A 17,408-nucleotide genomic window follows, 5' to 3' on the forward strand; every position below is an offset into this window, starting at 1 on the left:
GATTTCTCCACATCCCCACTGGAGCTCCGGAGGGAAACTGCACCTTGTACAGGAGCACTGCTCCAGCTGAGCCACATCAGTCACTGCAGGAGGATGCAGCCACCATGGGATGGGACTGCTGCCAACACCCTGCCTGACGGGTGTCAGGTTGTACTCTGACTTTGTCAGGGTTTGGGGTTTGTTCTTTGTAGTGCTGTATTTCTATTTTAATTTCCCTAGTACAGAACTGTTATTCCTATTCCCATATCTTTGCCTGAAAGCCCCTTGATTTCAAAATTATAATTTAGAAGGAGGGGGTTTACATTCTCTATTTCAAAGAGAAGCTCCTGCCTTTCTCAGCACACACCTGTCCTCCAAACCAGGACAGTTCCCTACCAAAGCTGACCTTTAATAAAGGCCTTAAAAACGAGCTGGTCTTCTGGCCCATTGCTTTTAAGAAGGACCAACCTCATCCCACCCCTGCTGCCCCACGGTGCCAGGCCCTGGACAGGCCCCTCCTCACCCTGTCCTGCCCCACAGAGCCTCTCCCCTGGGCCAGGACCTCCCATGGATGCTGCAAACACCCTGGGAAGGGCTGAGGAAAAGCTCCTGGCTGGGTTTGGAGGCAACCAGTTGCAGGAACTGAACTAATTGCAGGCTCCTGGGATTTGTTCTCCGTGTTCCCCCTTCTCGTTACCGCGCATCGAGCGCCTGATGAGAGAGGGATTTGGGGACGAGACAATGCGCAGATATCTAGCACAAAATGATTAGCCAGAATGTATTGTTAATAAGCTGCTTATTCATATAATTGGAAATTCTTTGCAGCCGGGGTGTCAGTGGAGCTGTGTGTGCTGGAGCGGGGCAGGTACCGGCCCAGGGGACGGCGGCTCCTGCGCTGCTCTCGCTGCTTCAAGGGCAGGGAAGGACACAGGGAGGGGAAGGGAGGCTCAGCCAAGCCCTGCTGATGTGGGACACGATTCCCAGTGTGGAGCAGAGGGAAGCTCAGGCCTTCTCCAGCACCCAGAGAAAGGCCAGGGAAGGTGGGTCTAAAGGCAAATCAGACCTGACTCTGCTCCTGCTTCCCAAAGCAGCTGTCTGGGACAGAACCAGGTGTGGAAGAGCGTGAGGGAGTCCCCAGAGCTGGGACAGCTGTCACCAAAGGGGACTCTGGGTGTGGGATGCACACACAGCAGCTCCAGCACTGACCTGGAGGATTCCACAGGTGGCTTTGCAGGAATTGCAGGAGGTTCTTCAGGAGCCTGAGGGAAAGGAAAAGCGACAGAAGCCGTCCCCTGTTCCCTCTGCCAGCCCTGGGTGCAGAACTGGCCACAGAGAAGTTTACGTGACACCAAAACATGGAACACTTCTCTCCTACCAGCCAGGGAGGAAGAGGAACCAGGTGGGTGAACCTCAGCACAGGCTGGGGGGGACAGCAGGGTGACAAAACCGATGCCACCAGCCAGGCGAGAGCAGCAGCAGCCTTGGCCCTGCTCTGGGCTCTGCCACTTCCCCAAAAGCACCCTGAGATTATCATCATATTAATGATGAAACAAAACATGGGGAGGCGTTTCCGCTCGAGGCAAGAGCTCAGCACTTCCCCCAGCTGTGTCACTGCCAGCCAGGAGGGCTCAGGGCACCCACACCGGCACAGGGCACAGCAGGCACCTCGGGGTGCCCCTTCCCTTCCCTGGGGCATGGCCGTGGGGCTGAGAGCCCTGATCCTGCTGCCCCTCTGCTTCCCAGGTAGGAGAAGGGCTTGGTGTGTCCCTGGGGACAGGACAGGGATGGGGACAGGGACAGGGCAGGGATGGGATGGGATGGGATGGGATGGGATGGGATGGGATGGGATGGGATGGGATGGGATGGGGAAAAGGACAGGGACAGGGACAGGGACAGGGACAGGGACAACATCCCGCACTTCCTGCTGCCCAGGGAGTTCCTCCAGCCCCAGCTGGGCTCTGCTCTGGGCAGCTGCTGCAGGGTGGGAGGGAAGGGCAGCCCCAGGTCCACCACACAGCCCAGGCTGCTCCATGCTGGGAGCACAGAGCCTTTCCCACCTGGCTGGCCCTGCTCAGCTCCTCTGATGGCAGCCCTGGGTCAGGGCAGTGTGCAGGGCACCACGAGTCCCTCACCAGCCCTGCAGGGAAAACAAAGCTCCCAGCTCGTGGTGGGTGGGGAATGAATCACAGCCAGCACAGCCTGGAGCCCCTGGCATGGCTGGGGATGTGCCCAGGAGCCCCTGGCATGGCTGGGGATGTGCCCAGGAGCCCCTGGCATAGCTGGGGATGTGGCCAGGAGCCCCTGGCATGGCTGGGAAAGTGGTCATGACCTGCTGGCATGGCTGGGGATGTGGCCAGGAGGTGCTGGCATGGCTGGAGATGTGGCCAGGAGGTGCTGGCATGGCTGAGGATGTGGCCAGGAGCTGCTGGCATGGCTGAGGATGTGGCCAGGAGCTGCTGGCATGGCTGAGGATGTGGCCAGGAGCTGCTGGCATGGCTGAGGATGTGGCCAGGAGCTGCTGGCATGGCTGGGGATGTGGCAGGGGGAGCTCGTCCCTGCCCTGGCTGCTCCCCTCTGCTCCTGCCCACCACCCCAAACACAGCCCCAGGGTGCTGTGGGCAGGGCTTGTCCCCGTTTGCCTGCAGGGAGCAGCAAGGACAAGGGGACAGCTGTGGACACTGTGTCACACATGGTTTGAGGGCCCAGCACCTCGAGCACCCTGTGCTTGTCTGTGGGGTTTAAGCCACAGCTGCAGCCCCAGCTCAAATCTCAGCGCTGCCCTTCCCATTTCCAAGCAGGTGAATTCAGCATGGGGAAGGGATTTGGGGTTTTGGAGTTCTTTAAACCACCTGTGCCCATGGGGGAGGTTGGAGGCAGAGTTTCCCTGTGTTCCTCCCTGTGGGCAGCCCTGCACCTCTGCAGACTGGATGTGACAGTGATTGCCATGCTCTGGGTGACAGGGTGGTGGTAGGACATGGGTTGGACTTGGTGACCTCAAAGGTCTTTTCCAAGCTTATTGATTCTGTGCTTCTGCAATTTTGCAATTCTGTGATTCTGTAATTCTGTGATTCTGTGATTCTGTGATTCTGTAATTCTGTGATTCTGTAATTCTGTGATTCTGTAATTCTGTGATTCTGTGGTTTTGTGATCAGCTCCCCTCTCCCCTACCACATCTGATCCTTCCAGGTCTCCAAGGCCAAAATTCTGAAGCCCAGAGACGACGGGAAGGGGGCACTCTGTATATCCAGTGTTCTTATGCACGGAGGGTTGCTGGTAGGGATACAAAATACTGGTGCCTCCTGAAAGATGGAGGCTGTGAAAAAATAGTGAACACATACTCTGAATACACGCGACAAAACAAGGATAAGAGAACTCAAATAAGTGATGACATCACTAATGAGACTGTGTCCATCACCATGACTGACCTCAAGGCAGAAGACTCAGGCACGTATTTCTGTGCTTACTATGATTACTCCTATGGATACATACCAATAAGGACGATCTCCCTGAATGTTTTCAAGGGTGAGTACCTGTACCCCACCTGTACCCCACCCAAAGCCAAGCCTGTCAGGAAGGAACCTCATCCCTTCCCCTGCTCTGCCCCCTTCTCCCCCATAGCTTCCCCTGATCCCCCCAGCCCCCTCCCCAGCCCCACTCTCTGCTTTTCCTCCCACACGGGGAGTGAAGGAGCCCCACAGACCTGGCAGGTCCTGCTGGCTCCCAGGTCCCTCGTGTCCCCAACCCCCCTGCCCAGGGCATGGTCAGCCCTGAGTGTGTGCCCAGCCCTGAGTGTGTGCCCAGCATTGACTGTGTGCCCACCTTTGGTGTTTGACAGAGCTGCTCATGTGGGAGTTGGACACTCTGTCAGTGCAGTGCCCACAGATTTATGGCACAGCCTGGTGCCGGATGGGGCAGACTATGCAGTGCACAAAGAGACAAACGTCCTCATGGAGGAGTGCATCTAAATCCCTGCAAGACAGAGTATCAATTGAGACTAATGCTCAAAGGATTCCCATTGTCACCATGAAGCAGCTGCAGATCTCAGACTCTGGTGTGTATTGGTGTGCAGGGGGCTCTGGGCTCACCCGGACGTTGGAGGTCGTGCTCTCTGTGTTCAAGAGTGAGTACCTGACATGTTCTCAGTGCCCAGGGGTGGGTTCCTGCTGCACTCACTGCCCAGGGGTGGGTTCCTGCTGCCCTCTCACGGCCCCTCCTGGCAGCCAGGTGTGCCCAGGTGACACCCATCTCTCCCCCTGCCCATCCCTCCAGCACACACAGTGGCAACTTAGCCACAGGACCTTCGAGCCAAAGCTCAGGCCTGGCCCTTCATGCTCTGTCTGCTGCCAGCAGAGGCTCAGGGGAGGTTCCTGTGGGTCCCACAGATGGGGCTGCTCACCCCAACTGCTTCCCACAGAGCCAGACCAGCACTGGTTCCCACTGGGTGCTGCTGGGACCCAGCCCCATGCCAGGCACTGCTCTTGCTCTGACCCCACAGCCACCAACCCTTCCAGACCCTATGGAATGAATGTCCCATCCTGAGGGAACAGAGGGGGACAGGACCCCAAATTTATGGCACCTCTGCATGGGGAATCTGGGTGCAGCCCCCTTCTGCTTAGGGGAGGTGTGGAGGTGGAGGTGTGGAGGTGAAGGTGGATGTGGGGATGTGTGGATGTGCAGAGGTATGGAGGTGAAGGTGGAGATGTAGGTGTGGAGGTGGAGGTGTGAAGGAGGTGGAGGTGTGGAGGTGGAGGTGTGGAGGTGTGGAGCTGAATGTGGATGTGTGGGTGTGTAGAGGTGTGGAGGTGAAGGTGGAGGTGGACATGTGGAGGTGGAGATGTGGAGGTGGAGGTGTGGGGGTGAATGTGGATGTGTGGATGTACAGAGGTGTGGAGGTGTGAAGGAGGTGGAGGTGTGGAGGTGAAGGTGGAGGTGGATGTGGATGTGTGGAGGTGTGGATGTGTGGAGGTGGAGATGTGGAGGTGGATGTGTGAAGGTGAAGGTGGATGTGGATGTGTGGATGTGCAGAGGTGTGGATGTGTGGATGTGTGGAGTTGGAGGTGTGGAGTTGGAGATGTGGAGGTGAAGGTGAAGATGGATGTGGATGTGTGGATGTGTGGATGTGTGGATATGTGGATGTGTGGATGTGTGGAGGTGAAGGTAGAGGTGTAGGTGTGGCAGTGGAGGTGTGGTGGTGAAGGTGGAGGTGGATGTGTGGATATGTGGATGTGTGGAAGTGGATGCAGCTCCAGGTAATCCAGTGCTGGGGAGGGGCAGCCTCTGTGGGATGCACTTTGGGATCAGCACACCCCGGGTGTTTTGCAGGGACCCAGCAGCTCTCAGCCAAGGTGTCAGAAACCATCTCAGTCCAGTGCCACTACAAGATCACAGACTACGGCGCTGTCACCAAAGCCTGGTGCAAAATGGAGGGGGAAACGTGCAACGTGCTGGCCACCACCAGCTCAGAGCCCTCAGCAGAGAACAGCACAGCTCGGGACAGTGTCAGGATCCAGGATGACAGGCAGCAGGGCATTGTCACTGTCACCATGCAGCAGCTGCAGCTGCAGGACTCGGGCGTGTACTGGTGCGCGCTGCAGGAGCCCTCCGCTCTGTCCCGCATGGAGGAGGTCACACTCAGCGTTTCCAGGGGTGGGTATGGATCAGGACCCCTCTGTGGATTCCAGACTCCTTGGGCATGGATCTGGCAGGACCCCTCTGTGGATTCCAGACTCCTTGTCCAGCTTACCCCACCTCCCACCTTGCCTGTGTTTGCCTCCCCAACCCACAAGGGTCTTCTCATGGCCACCACCCTGTGGAAGAGCAGCAGGGATGGGAGCAGATCCACATCGGTGCTGTGCTGCTCCTCCTTAACCTGGGAGCAGCCCCAGCTGTCCTGAGAGGGGTTTGATAGCTCAGTGTTTGATATCAGTTCTTTAGAGGCACTTTGTAGCCCCTTTAGTGTGATTCATCCTTTGGCTTTCAACGACCTCCGTTGGGTTGTCAAGGGAACGACTTTAGACTCGGATTTTATAGATCTGTGACTTCTGGGCTCTCTTTCAGACAATGTTTTAATGGTAAGGGAAGGCACTGAGGCCCCTGGTCATGGCAGAGCAGCACCAGCTGCAGCCTGGCTCTTGCAGAACTAAGAACAAGCAGTGCAGAGGATGGGAGGGGACACTGGGATGCTGTGGATAACTCAGGGGCTCAGGGCCCTGGGATGATGGGAGGTTTCACTGGGATGTTTTGGATAACTCAGGGGCTCAGGGCCCTGGGCACAGGAGGTTTCAGTGCTGATGCAGAGCAGCCCCACAGTGACCACTCCTCTCCTCATGTCTGTGTTTGCAGCACAGCCTCAGGGACGTCTTGCAGACACTGAAAATAAAAGTCAAGATACTCTTGTGGGTGAAGCCAGGTAAGGCCTAAGAGGAGTCTCTGAGCCTGAGCACACACAAGATGTTTTTGTTGTACACCTGGCAGCACTCTGGCTGCTCCTGTAGAGGAATTGGAGCTGGCAGGATGCTCACCAAAGGTGGCCTCTCCTCTCCTCTCCTCTCCTCTCCTCTCCTCTCCTCTCCTCTCCTCTCCTCTCCTCTCCTCTCCTCTCCTCTCCTCTCCTCTCCTCTCCTCTCCTCTCCTCTCCTCTCCTCTCCTCTCCTCTCCTCTCCTCTCCTCTCCTCTCCTCTCCTCTCCTCTCCTCTCCTCTCCTCTCCTCTCCTCTCCTCTCCTCTCCTCTCCTCTCCTCTCCTCTCCTCTCCTCTCCTCTCCTCTCCTCTCCTCTCCTCTCCTCTCCTCTCCTCTCCTCTCCTCCCCTAACCCTAATTCCAGAGGAAGAGGCAGATTGGTAAAATCACATCACAGCCTTCTGCAGGTGCCTCTTTATCCTCCTCTCTTTGGGCTCTGCACTTCACATGAACAGAACCCCCAGATTCTGCCCCTCAGCCTCGACTTTGCTCCCTCCTGTCTGAGTATTTAACAATGGGACAGCTCTTGGCTGCTATTATTCCTTTTGCCAGTTAAATGTACAGGATTTTCCCCCTTTGCACATCTGCTGGCATCAATGGTGCAGCAGCACCTGAGAGCAGAATCACCCCTGCTCCAGAGAGCCTGGAGTTGTGCTTGGAGCTTTGAAGAGTGTCTTGTGTTTAAAGCCTGGGGAATGGTTTAGGAAAAGCTCAGAAGATGCAGCCAAGTAGAAAAATCAAGAGTCAGGAGCCAGGGAAGGTCCCCAGTTATTGCCTTGTGGATCAGCAGGGATTTGAGCAGCCTCACAGATGGAGGAGCCTGCAGGAGATCTTGCAGGAGAACCAGAACCTTCCAAGTGCTGGAAGCGAGCACACCAAACCTGTCCCTGGTAATTCCCTTCCTCTCCTCCAGGTGCAGTGACAGCACCTTCATCATCGTGACCGTGGTGCTGCTCCTCCTGCTGCTCCTGTCCCTCGTCACCTCCACAGCCCTGGGTGTCAGGCACTACAAACTCCTGCTGAGAACAGGTAGGTGGGGTGGGGCTGTCCCAGCAGGGCCATCCCTCCCTGCAGCCCAGCTCAGCTCCCTGCAGTCCTGAGAGGCTCAAGGCAGGCTCTTCTCTGCCTCCCCTCGAATAAATCACAGCCAGGTTCCTCCAGAGCCTGCACAGGGGTGCAAACAGCACAGAGGAGGAGTAAAGGGAGCAAAGAGCTCCCCAGGACAGAGGCACATCCCTTCCCTGTGGATGATACAATTCCTCCAAAGCCATCTTCCCTTGGCCCCTGGAACTTGCTATAATAGATACGGTACCCTAGATACCAAGGTTGAGCCAAATTCCTGAAGAATTTGGTCACTCTCCTAACACTTTGGAAGATAATTGGTTAGAAATTAGTTTGTGTAATTGGTCAGTTCATCTTTAGAACTTCTCACTTAGATTGGATGCTGTTCTTTGTATAAACTTTTATTGGTTGTAGTTTGACTCCCCCCTGAACCTATAAATGTGAGTGTCTGCCCTTTGTTCTGAGAGAATCCTGCTTGACCACCCTTGGCATGAAATAAAGATTCTTGTGGAATGGATCAAGTAAGGCCTTTGGTCTTTCTCTGCTGGCTAAATGTGAGCTTTTCTGAGAGACAGCTAAATGATTTTAGCACTCTCTGCTCCTGGTAAATACCACCAGGGACCAAAAAAAGAAAAGCCACACAGTCCCACAGCCTTTCCAACCCTCCTCAGAGCTTTTCATGGACTTCTCTTCATCTAAACTCTCTGATTTTGCTCATTCCAAAGGTAACAGAGAAGCAGAGGACACCAGAGACAGAGCACAGGGCACAGCACAGGTAAGGAAATAAAGGAAATAAAACATTTCCCACACTGTGCCAAATCCCTGAGTCTGGGAGGAGCTGTCAGAGCCACCTGGTGAGGAGCTTGGAGCTCAGTTTGGTTATAAACAGGAGAGAAATGGTATTTAATGTCAGCAGGGAGAGGAATATTCCTGGCTGGAGGGACAGGGGGGGAATTAATGCAAGGAAATTCCACCAGGAACAAATTCTGAGAAGGGACTCAGGAGTAGCAAACAGGGTCAGAGCATGAGGTTGTCACCTGTATCCAGGTGAGGGTGGAAAAAAAAAAAAGTTCTGTGTTCTGTCACAACCAAAGGTAAATTTTGTCACAGCTTCTCCTTTCCTTGGGGGGAAATCTCCTTGTGCTGGCAGCAGCTGTGACTGGCACTGACTCATGAGAGCTTTCCCTTTCCTTTCCCAGCCTGGCAGCACTGGGAGGAGGGAAAGTTCTGACAGCAAAGAGTCAGGATACATCAACCTGGATGTGCAAACCCAGCCCAGCCCCGAGGATCCTCTCTACTGCAACGTGGAGCCCAGCCAGGCTCCCAGGAACCCCCAGTGTGTGGAATACGCCGTCATTGCCTTCAACCAGTCCCCCAGGAGCACCAAGGAATGAGGAACAGAGCCCCAAACCAGCCAGAAATGGGGGAATGAACTGGGATAGAGTGGGAATGGGGAGCAGGAGGTGTGTGCATGGATGAGCTGTTTTTGATGAGCATTTTCAGCCCTCCCTCCTGTTTCAGCAGAGGTTTTGCCACACTCAGGTGGGGCATTCCCAGGATCTCTTGTACATTTGCTTTTCCAGTTCCATTAAAGTGCAGTCTTGGAGGGGCAGGTGTGGAGGCCTGGCCTTGTGAAAAGGAGCAGTGTGGGCACAGCTGGCTGGGCATTCCAGCTGTGTCCCCCTGCAAACCCTGCCCCAACCCCAAAAATTCAGTTCCTATGCCCAAGCAAACTCATTCCAGTGCTTGAACTGGGGCATTCCAGCTGTGTCCCTGTACAAACCCTGCCCCAACCCCCAAAATTTCAGCTCCTGTCCCCAAACAAACTCATTCCAGTTCTTGAACTGGGGCATTCCAGATGTGTCCCTCTGCAAACCCTGCCCCAACCCCAAAAATTCAGTTCCTGTCCCCAGGCAAACTCATTCCAGTGCTTGAACTGGGGCATTCCAGCTGTGTCCCTGTGCAAACTCTGCCCCAACCCCAAAAATTCAGTTCCTGTCCCCAAGCAAACTCATTCCAGTGCTTGAACTGGGGCATTCCAGCTGTGTCCCTCTGCAAATCCTGCTCCAACCCCAAAAATTCAGCTCCTGTCCCCAAGCAAATTCATTCCAGTGCTTGAACTGGGGCATTCCAGCTGTGTCTCTGTGCAAACCCTGCCCCAACCCCAAAAATTCAGCTACTGACCCCAAGCAAACTCATTCCAGTGCTTGAACTTGAACCTTGCTGTGCCTGGGTTCATTTTTGATGCAATGGGCTGGGGATGGAATCCAGCAAGTGCTGGATTTTAAGAATAAGCAGAACCAGTTCCTGCACTTCCCTGTCTCTGCTGGAAATGCTCCAAATGACACATTTTATTTAGCAGTCATGTGAGGAGCAACATGAAATGGGTTTATGGGGCTCAGCTCCATTTCTCCAGGAGCTCTGGCTCCTGATTTCCCCAAGCCCTGCTGGAGGTGACAGACCAGCCCTCATTCCCAACCCAGTCACATCCAACAGGCTTCTCTTGCCAGGGCTGCACCAAATGGAAAATTTTTTTTGAGATTTTTCAGAGTTGACCTGACAGAAAGAAAAAGAAAATTGTTCTGGAAATGGTTCATTCAGCACAACATTCCCCTCACAATTTGCTCTTCGTGCAGCTGCACTGGGCCAAGCTATGGAAGAGTAATAGCAAAAAACAGTGGAGTGGATGAGAGGCATTTTGGGGAGGATTCTTGAAGAGAATCCAGATTTGTGCTCACTGGAACAAGAAGGAACAAAACCTACAATCAGTCACCTGACAGAGAATTCCTGGTCACTGTGAGGGACCATTTCTTAATCCCTGACTCCAGGAAAGGCACATTCAGGAGTGGCCAGGCCTGCAGGTTTAGCCCCACACCAGTTTAGAAACCATGGAAGACCTCCAAGGAAATAAATCCCCCCAAAAATGAAAAACCAGCAGCCCACCCCCACCAATCTGATGTTCTGGGGTCTGTGGCTGCATTCCTGTGGCGTTGGCTGGCTCAGATCAGTGTCCCCACAGAGCCCCTGTGTCCCTGGTGCCAGGTACAGAGCACAGCTGGCTCTGGGCTGGTTTAAAGCACGGTTTAAAGCACAGTTTAAAGCACAGCTTCTTCCTCCTGAAGGGCCAGGGGTGATGTCCTTGTTCTCCTTCTCCCTCAGGATTCTGCCAGAGCCACCATGAGAGCCTCCCTTCCAGCTTCCCAGAAATTCCCCCCATGCACAGCTCCTGTAAATAATTTATCATGGTTTATCACCATCCCCAGCACAAGGGGATGGCTTCCCACTGATGCTGCAACAGAGACCAGGCAGGGTAAAAGGAATAAAATCAGTATTTATTGGAAGGATCCACCTTGGGCAGTGCAAGAGCCCGGTCAGGGCTGCACCCAGGTGGAAGATGGATCCTGGTCATGAATTTTTACATTTTTAAAAGTTTTGGTTCATCTACAAACTGGGGTTAATTGTCCAATTACAGCTTCAGGTTGTGAAGTCTCAGCCCCTGGGCTTGCCCCCTTTCCCTCACTTTATTTATGATTTTTGGGGACTCTGTGTCCTTGATTCTCCAGTTGGGAAGGAATTGTTTTGTCCAACTCCCTTGTGAACAGAACTTACTGACACTCACATGGAGTTTCAGAGTTACACACCAACAACAGAGAATCTAAAAAACATAAAAGCTCAAACCCAAGGCATCACCACTACCACAGGGATACCACAGGGATATTGGGAAGGAATTGTTCCCTGGCAGGGTGGGCAGAAAAGCTGTGGAAGAAGTGTCCAAGGCCAGGCTGGACAGGGCTGGGAGCAACCAAGAAAGGTGTCCCTGCCATGGCAGGGGTGGAGCTGGATGAGCTTTAAGGTCCCTCCAAACCAATCCATTCTGTAATTCCATGAAATCCATGAAATCCTGAAATTCCATAATTCCATGACATCCTGCTCTGCTGGGAGCAGCCAGCCCACCCTGTGACTTCAGACCACCACGTGCTGCTCCCCTCCAGGCTGACTGAGCTGTGGCTGCCACTGGCCAATGCTGATGCCTGAACTTTCAGCCCACAAGAGAAATGCCTGTCCCTGAAGAATTGCTCAATGTGCAGGATAAAAAAGATGCCAAGTTCCTGTGCTCCTTCCTTCCGGCACAGGCAGGAGGGGGAGAGGAGCTGCCCATGGGCAGAGCCAGCCTTGGTCCTCTCCAGCTCCTCTCCAGCTCCTCTCCAGCTCCTCTCCAGCCTTGATCCTCTCCAGCTCCTCTCCTGTTCCCTCCCTGCTCAGCTCCATGGAGAAGCTCCTGCACCTCACCTTGGTCTTCCTGGCAGGTAAGAACTGCTCGTGGCTCTGGCTAAAAGGATAAATGATTGGGGCAAAGCTTTGTCTCTCTCTGAAGGTTCCATCCTCAGAGTTTTCCCTTTTCCCTTTATTTCCTAAAGGGCCACCCATCAAAGGTGATCCCAGTGCTCCCAGGTTTCCTCACATGGATCCCTCTGAGTCAGAACAGAACCATTGATGAGAGAGGTCCTGTGGGCAATGTGAAATTGCAAAATCCTGGGTTGTGTGCGTTAGCAAATGGATTTACATAGATGCAAATGACCTCAGGCAGGGCTCAGGGGGAGGGAAATAAAACCCAGTGAAGGCACAGCTCTGAAATGAGGGACACCTGGATTTTCCAGCTTGGAATGTCCATCTGAAATAAGAATTGAGGTACAGAGCCCAGCTGGGGCTCTCTGCAGCGCTTTGGGATCCCAGATCCTCACAGCAGTGCAGGGAAACAGAACAGATTCAAGCCTTGGGAGCACAGGAACCTGTCCCAAAAATGGGGATGAGTTTGGGAGGAGTTCACTGTGCTGTGCCCAGTGGCACCCAGGAAGGGATGAGGAACAGCAATAGTTTATGAGCTGTCAGCAGAATTGGTTGGAGAGAGAATGACACAACATTTCCAGAGGGACACCAGGGAATCTTCCAGTGATTCTGCTGGAGAGGTGTTTGCAGGGCTGTGGGAATTCTGGGGCTGAAGGGGCAGAGCTGGAGGAAAGAAGTGGGACAGGAGAAGCAGTTAAAGAATTTTGGAGGGATTGAACAGGACTGGACTGGATGTTCCATGAGGTAAACCCTGACTGGAACACCTGAGTGGAGAAAATCATCAGGATAAAGCCCTGTAGGTGTTGGATACTTGCAGAGCACAGATCCATTTTAGGTTTTCTTCCAGTCAAGCTGAAAGGACTTCATATTTTTTAGTTTACAATTCACTTAGAATTGTTGAAATCATTGTAAGAAGTGTTATTAAAAGGCTCAGCCAGCACAAAGTCCTAACAAGAGCCTATTTTTAAATTTACTTCTGTTTTATCATTACTTATGGTCTCACAGAAGCATTTGCCTGTGACTTTCTCACTAGAAATAGAGATTTCCACAAATACCACCCTGCACTTCTCTCTGGAAGTATTAATAGCTCAGACTGTCCCCTCTGCCTCTGCTTGTCACCAAGAGGAATGGAAATTAGAAATGAGGAACCAAGACAATAAAAAAATAAAAGTCAAGCAGACAAAAACCAGTTGTCAACATGGTTAAAATTAGCAAGGTATTAAAAGATAGGGTGGAAAAAAAATGTTAAACTGGATTTGAAAACTGGGAGTGGGATTCAGAAGGAACCAGTGGACAGGGGACACCCTACAGGTGACAAGCCTGAGGGTGACACCCTACAGATGACAGTCCTGTGGGTGACACGAGTGACAGTCCTACAGCTGACAGTCCTACAGGTGACTGTGGGTGACATCCTACGGGTGACATCCTATGGGTGGCACCCCTACAGACACAGACCTACAGGTGACAGCCCTACAAGTGACAGTCCTAGAGGTGATAATCCCACAGGTGGCAGTCCTACAGATGACAGCCCTACAGGTGATGCCTTATGGGTGACAATTCCATAAGTGACAGTTCTACAGGTGACAGCTCTACAGGTTACACCCTACAGGTGACATCCCTATGGGTGACAGTTCCACAAGTGACAGTTCCACAGGTGACAGCTCTACAGGTGACAGTCCTGCAGGTGACATCCCTATGGGTGACATCACCAGAGGATGAAAATGATGTTCAACATCCCCACAGTGAGGGATAGACCTGGAAGAGCCTTGGTTCACCTGTCCCTCTGTCCTTCTGTCCCTCTGTTCCTCCATCTCTCCATCCCCCCGTCCCTCTGTCCCCTTGTCCATCTGTCCCTCCGTCCTTCGGTCCATCTGTCTCTCCATCCCTCCATCCCTCTGTCCCCCTGTCCCTCCATCCATCTATCTCTCCATCCCTCTGTCCCCCTGTCCCTCCATCCCTCCATCCCTCCATCCCTCCATCCCCCTGTCCCTCCGTCCCTCCATCCCTCTGTCCCCCTGTCCCTCTGTCCCTCCGTCCCTCCATCCCTCTATCCCTCCGTCCCTCCATCCCTCTGTCCCTCTGTCCCTCCATCCCTCCATCCCTCTGTCCCTCTGTCCCTCCATCCCCCTGTCCCTCCATCCCTCTGTCCCTCCATCCCTCTGTCCCTCCATCCCTCTGTCCCTCTATCCCTCCATCCCTCCATCCCTCTGTCCCTCTGTCCCTCCATCCCTCTGTCCCTCTGTCCCTCCGTCCCTCCCAGCACCCTGTGCTGCAGAGAACGTCACCGTGGTGGCCGCCGCCGAAGGGGACACCGTTTCCGTCAACTGCTCCTACGACCCGCGGCAGTGGTGGTGGTGGAAGAGCTGGTGCCGGCAGCTGGAGCAGGGCGGGTGCCAGCAGGTGCTGAGCGCTCCACCTGCCTGGCTGCCCTTCCCCCGGAGCAGGAGGGGCACCACCAGCCTCAGGGACAACGCCCGCGCGGGGCTCCTGACCGTCACCATCCGCCAGCTGCGCGGCGAGGACGCGGGGCTGTACCAGTGCAGAACTGAGTTCCTGGGAGACACCAGGAGCCTCAGGAAGGTGCAGCTGGAGGTGCTGGCAGGTACGGCCCTGGGCACCGGGTTTGGGGGTTCCTGATGGGATTTCAGGGGTTCCTGTTGGAATCTCATGGGTTCCTGATGGGATTTCATGAGTTCATGATGGGATTTCATGGGTTCCTTATGGAATTTCATGGGTTCCGGATGGAATTTCATGGGTTCCAACCAGAATTTCATGCGTTCCTGATGGGATTTCAGTACTGGAATTTCATGGGTTCCAACCAGAATTTCATGGGTTCCTGTTGGAATTTCATGGGTTCCTGATGGAATTTCAGTATTGGAATTTCATGAGCTCCTGATGGAATTTCATGGGGTCCTGATGGGATTTCATGGGTTCCTATTGGGATTTCATGGGTTCCTGATGGGATTTCATGGGTTCCTGATGAAATTTCACTATTGGAATTTCATGGATTCCAACTGGAATTTCATGGGTTCCGGATGGAATTTCAAGAGTTCCAACCGGAATTTCATGGGTTCCTGATGGGATTTCATGAGTTCCTACTGGAATTTCATGGGTTCCTTCTGGAATTTCATGGGTTCCTACTTGAATTTCATGGGTTCCTGATGGAATTTCATGGGTTCCTGATGGAATTTCAGTATTGGAATTTCATGAGCTCCTGATGGAATTTCATGGGGTCCTGATGGAATTTCATGGGGTCCTGATGGGATTTCATGGGTTCCTGATGGGATTTCATGGGTTCCTGGTGAAATTTCACTATTGGAATTTCATGGATTCCAACTGGAATTTCATGGGTTCCTGATGGAATTTCACAGGTTCCTGATGGAATTTCAAGAGTTCCAACCGGAATTTCATGGGTTCCTGATGGGATTTCATGGCTTCCTGATGGAATTTCATGGGTTCCAACTGGAATTTCATGGGTTCCTGTTGGAATTTCATGGGTTCCTGATGGAATTTCAGGGGTTCCTTATGGAATTTCATGGGTTCCAACTGGAGTTTCATGGGTTCCTGATGGGATTTCATGGGTTCCTTATGGAATTTCACAGGTTCTTACTGGAGTTTCATGGGTTCCAACCAGAATTTCATGGGTTCCAACCAGAATTTCATGGGTTCCTACTGGAATTTCATGAGTTCCTACTGGAATTTCACTACTGGAATTTCACATGTTCCTACTTGAATTTCACGGGTTCCTGATGGAATTTCACGGGTTCCTGATGGAATTTCATGGGTTCCTATTGCAATTTCACAGGTTCCTGATGGATGTCTTCAGCTGCCACGCGCCCACTTCAGTCCACACCTACTTTTGTCTCACTCTAAGGAGGTTCTGTGTTTCATAGCCTCTTTTTGTTCCTGGTTTACAGCAGTGTGACCTCACTGTCAGGGGGTATCTGACACGTCACCCCCTTGTTGTTCCCAGTGCCCCATCCCACCAGGGTTACCTGCCCAGCTGAACATCACCCAGAAACATCTGCAGACTAACCTGTTGTGTTTCCATCAGCAGCTGACCTGGTGACCCACGTGCCAGAGGAGCCCAGAGCTGTGCAGAGCATCTCCAGGTGAGCCCAAAACTCCTCGTGCTGAGATCTCTAATCTTCCTAGGACGACAAGAGATTTTCTCAAGTTTCATCCCCTTCAAGGTTGCATTTCTGGCTCCCCACAGGTCCCCTCCTGATGTGAATTTCACTCTTTTCTACATCCTTGCTGGATTCCTGGTGGCCAAGTTCACGGTGGCTGTGCTGGTCTGTGCTGTTGCCCACAGCAGGAAGAACAGGGAGAGAGAGCAGAAGCCAGGCCTGGGTGAGCAGCAGGGGCTCCCATTCCCTGCTGACCTTGGACACGATGGAATTGGCCTCTCCTGGGAGAGCTCTGCATGAGCCCAGCCAGAGGGAATCCATGGAAAAGGAAATCAGGTGTTTGCCACCTGCCATTAGAAAAAAATCGCTACTAAACACAGTCTGGAAGAACCTGTCACTCTGGAGAGGGAACGTCCCCATCTTCTTCATCACCTCTCCCCAGGCAGTTATTCCAGACATCATTCCCAGACCATTCCATCAGGGTCTGAATGACACAGGTGACAGATTCTGTCCTTCCAAGGTGAGGGAGAGCAGCTCCCAAAAGCTGCTTTGGACAGTGGGGATGGCTGGAGGAAATCCCCGTGGGAAGGTGTGAGGAACTGCAGGATACACCAGGAAAGGGATGTGGTGTCACAGCTCTGAGCCAGCTTCTCCTCTCTGCAGGGACTTTGTGAGCACAGGAGCTGTCTCTCTGTTGTTCTCCTGTGTTTCCTCTCCCATGTGATGGTTGTTCCTCCCGCCCCACAGCGCGGCTGCGCTCGGCTCTCCCACCCTCCAAACTCACATTCCTATTTCCCTGCAAAGCTAAATAAAATCCAGCTGATTCTCTGGCTTGGTGTGGATTCCTGCAGGACACCAGGTGACAGTCATGTCCCAGAGCAGAGGGGATGCTTGGAGCACCCTGGAGTGTTTGGAACATCCAGGGACATCCACAGCCAGCTCCATGCAGGAGCAGCAGAGCCCAACCTCTCATTGCCCTGAAGCAATGACTGAAATATGCTCATTTTAATTACAGTTTCGCTTCTCATTTTTAAAGGAGTTCTGTGTTTTGTCCAGAAATTGAAATTCATGGTGGGACATCTGGCAAACTTTGTCCTTCTGAGGCCTTTCCCTCCCACCACTGTGAGGTTCTCAGTCTTAAATCAGCAACTTTTGGGGAAGGAAATCTGTGTTTGTTGCTCTCCTGGTCCAGGCAGGTGAGCTGCTGCATGACTTCATCCACAGAGAGGAATTTGCCATCTGAAATAAAATATTTCCAAGGAAATACAAATAAATCAATCAATAATTTACTGATTACCATCAAAAATAATGGATGTAATTTGGTGGGATTGTGTTGATCAGACCCAAATGGGTTTGGGACAGAAATCTTTCTGGGGCTGGTTCTGTCCTTCCCTTCCCCTGTTCTTTGTGCTGACGTTGGCTCTGTTCCTGT

At 53.0% G+C, this 17,408-nt stretch overlaps 2 protein-coding genes across 2 annotated transcripts; both read left to right on the plus strand.

Annotated features, from left to right (window-relative positions):
* Positions 1 to 1,673: 1,673 nt before the first annotated feature.
* LOC117007070 lies at positions 1,674 to 9,107 on the plus strand. The gene is made up of 8 exons (XM_033079952.1): positions 1,674 to 1,722; positions 3,166 to 3,501; positions 3,815 to 4,099; positions 5,302 to 5,625; positions 6,322 to 6,388; positions 7,351 to 7,466; positions 8,225 to 8,274; positions 8,699 to 9,107. Exons 1-8 carry the CDS (start codon positions 1,674 to 1,676, stop codon positions 8,891 to 8,893), a joined length of 1,422 nt encoding a protein of 473 aa, XP_032935843.1. The 3' UTR covers positions 8,894 to 9,107.
* Positions 9,108 to 11,666: 2,559 nt separating this feature from the next.
* Positions 11,667 to 16,806, plus strand: LOC117007180 (trem-like transcript 2 protein). The gene is made up of 4 exons (XM_033080134.2): positions 11,667 to 11,806; positions 14,107 to 14,448; positions 15,904 to 15,958; positions 16,063 to 16,806. Exons 1-4 carry the CDS (start codon positions 11,767 to 11,769, stop codon positions 16,274 to 16,276), a joined length of 651 nt encoding a protein of 216 aa, XP_032936025.1. The 5' UTR covers positions 11,667 to 11,766; the 3' UTR covers positions 16,277 to 16,806.
* The last annotated feature ends 602 nt before the right edge of the window (positions 16,807 to 17,408 follow it).

This window comes from Catharus ustulatus, chromosome 25 (genome assembly GCF_009819885.2).
Source record: "Catharus ustulatus isolate bCatUst1 chromosome 25, bCatUst1.pri.v2, whole genome shotgun sequence".
Taxonomy (NCBI): domain Eukaryota; kingdom Metazoa; phylum Chordata; class Aves; order Passeriformes; family Turdidae; genus Catharus; species Catharus ustulatus.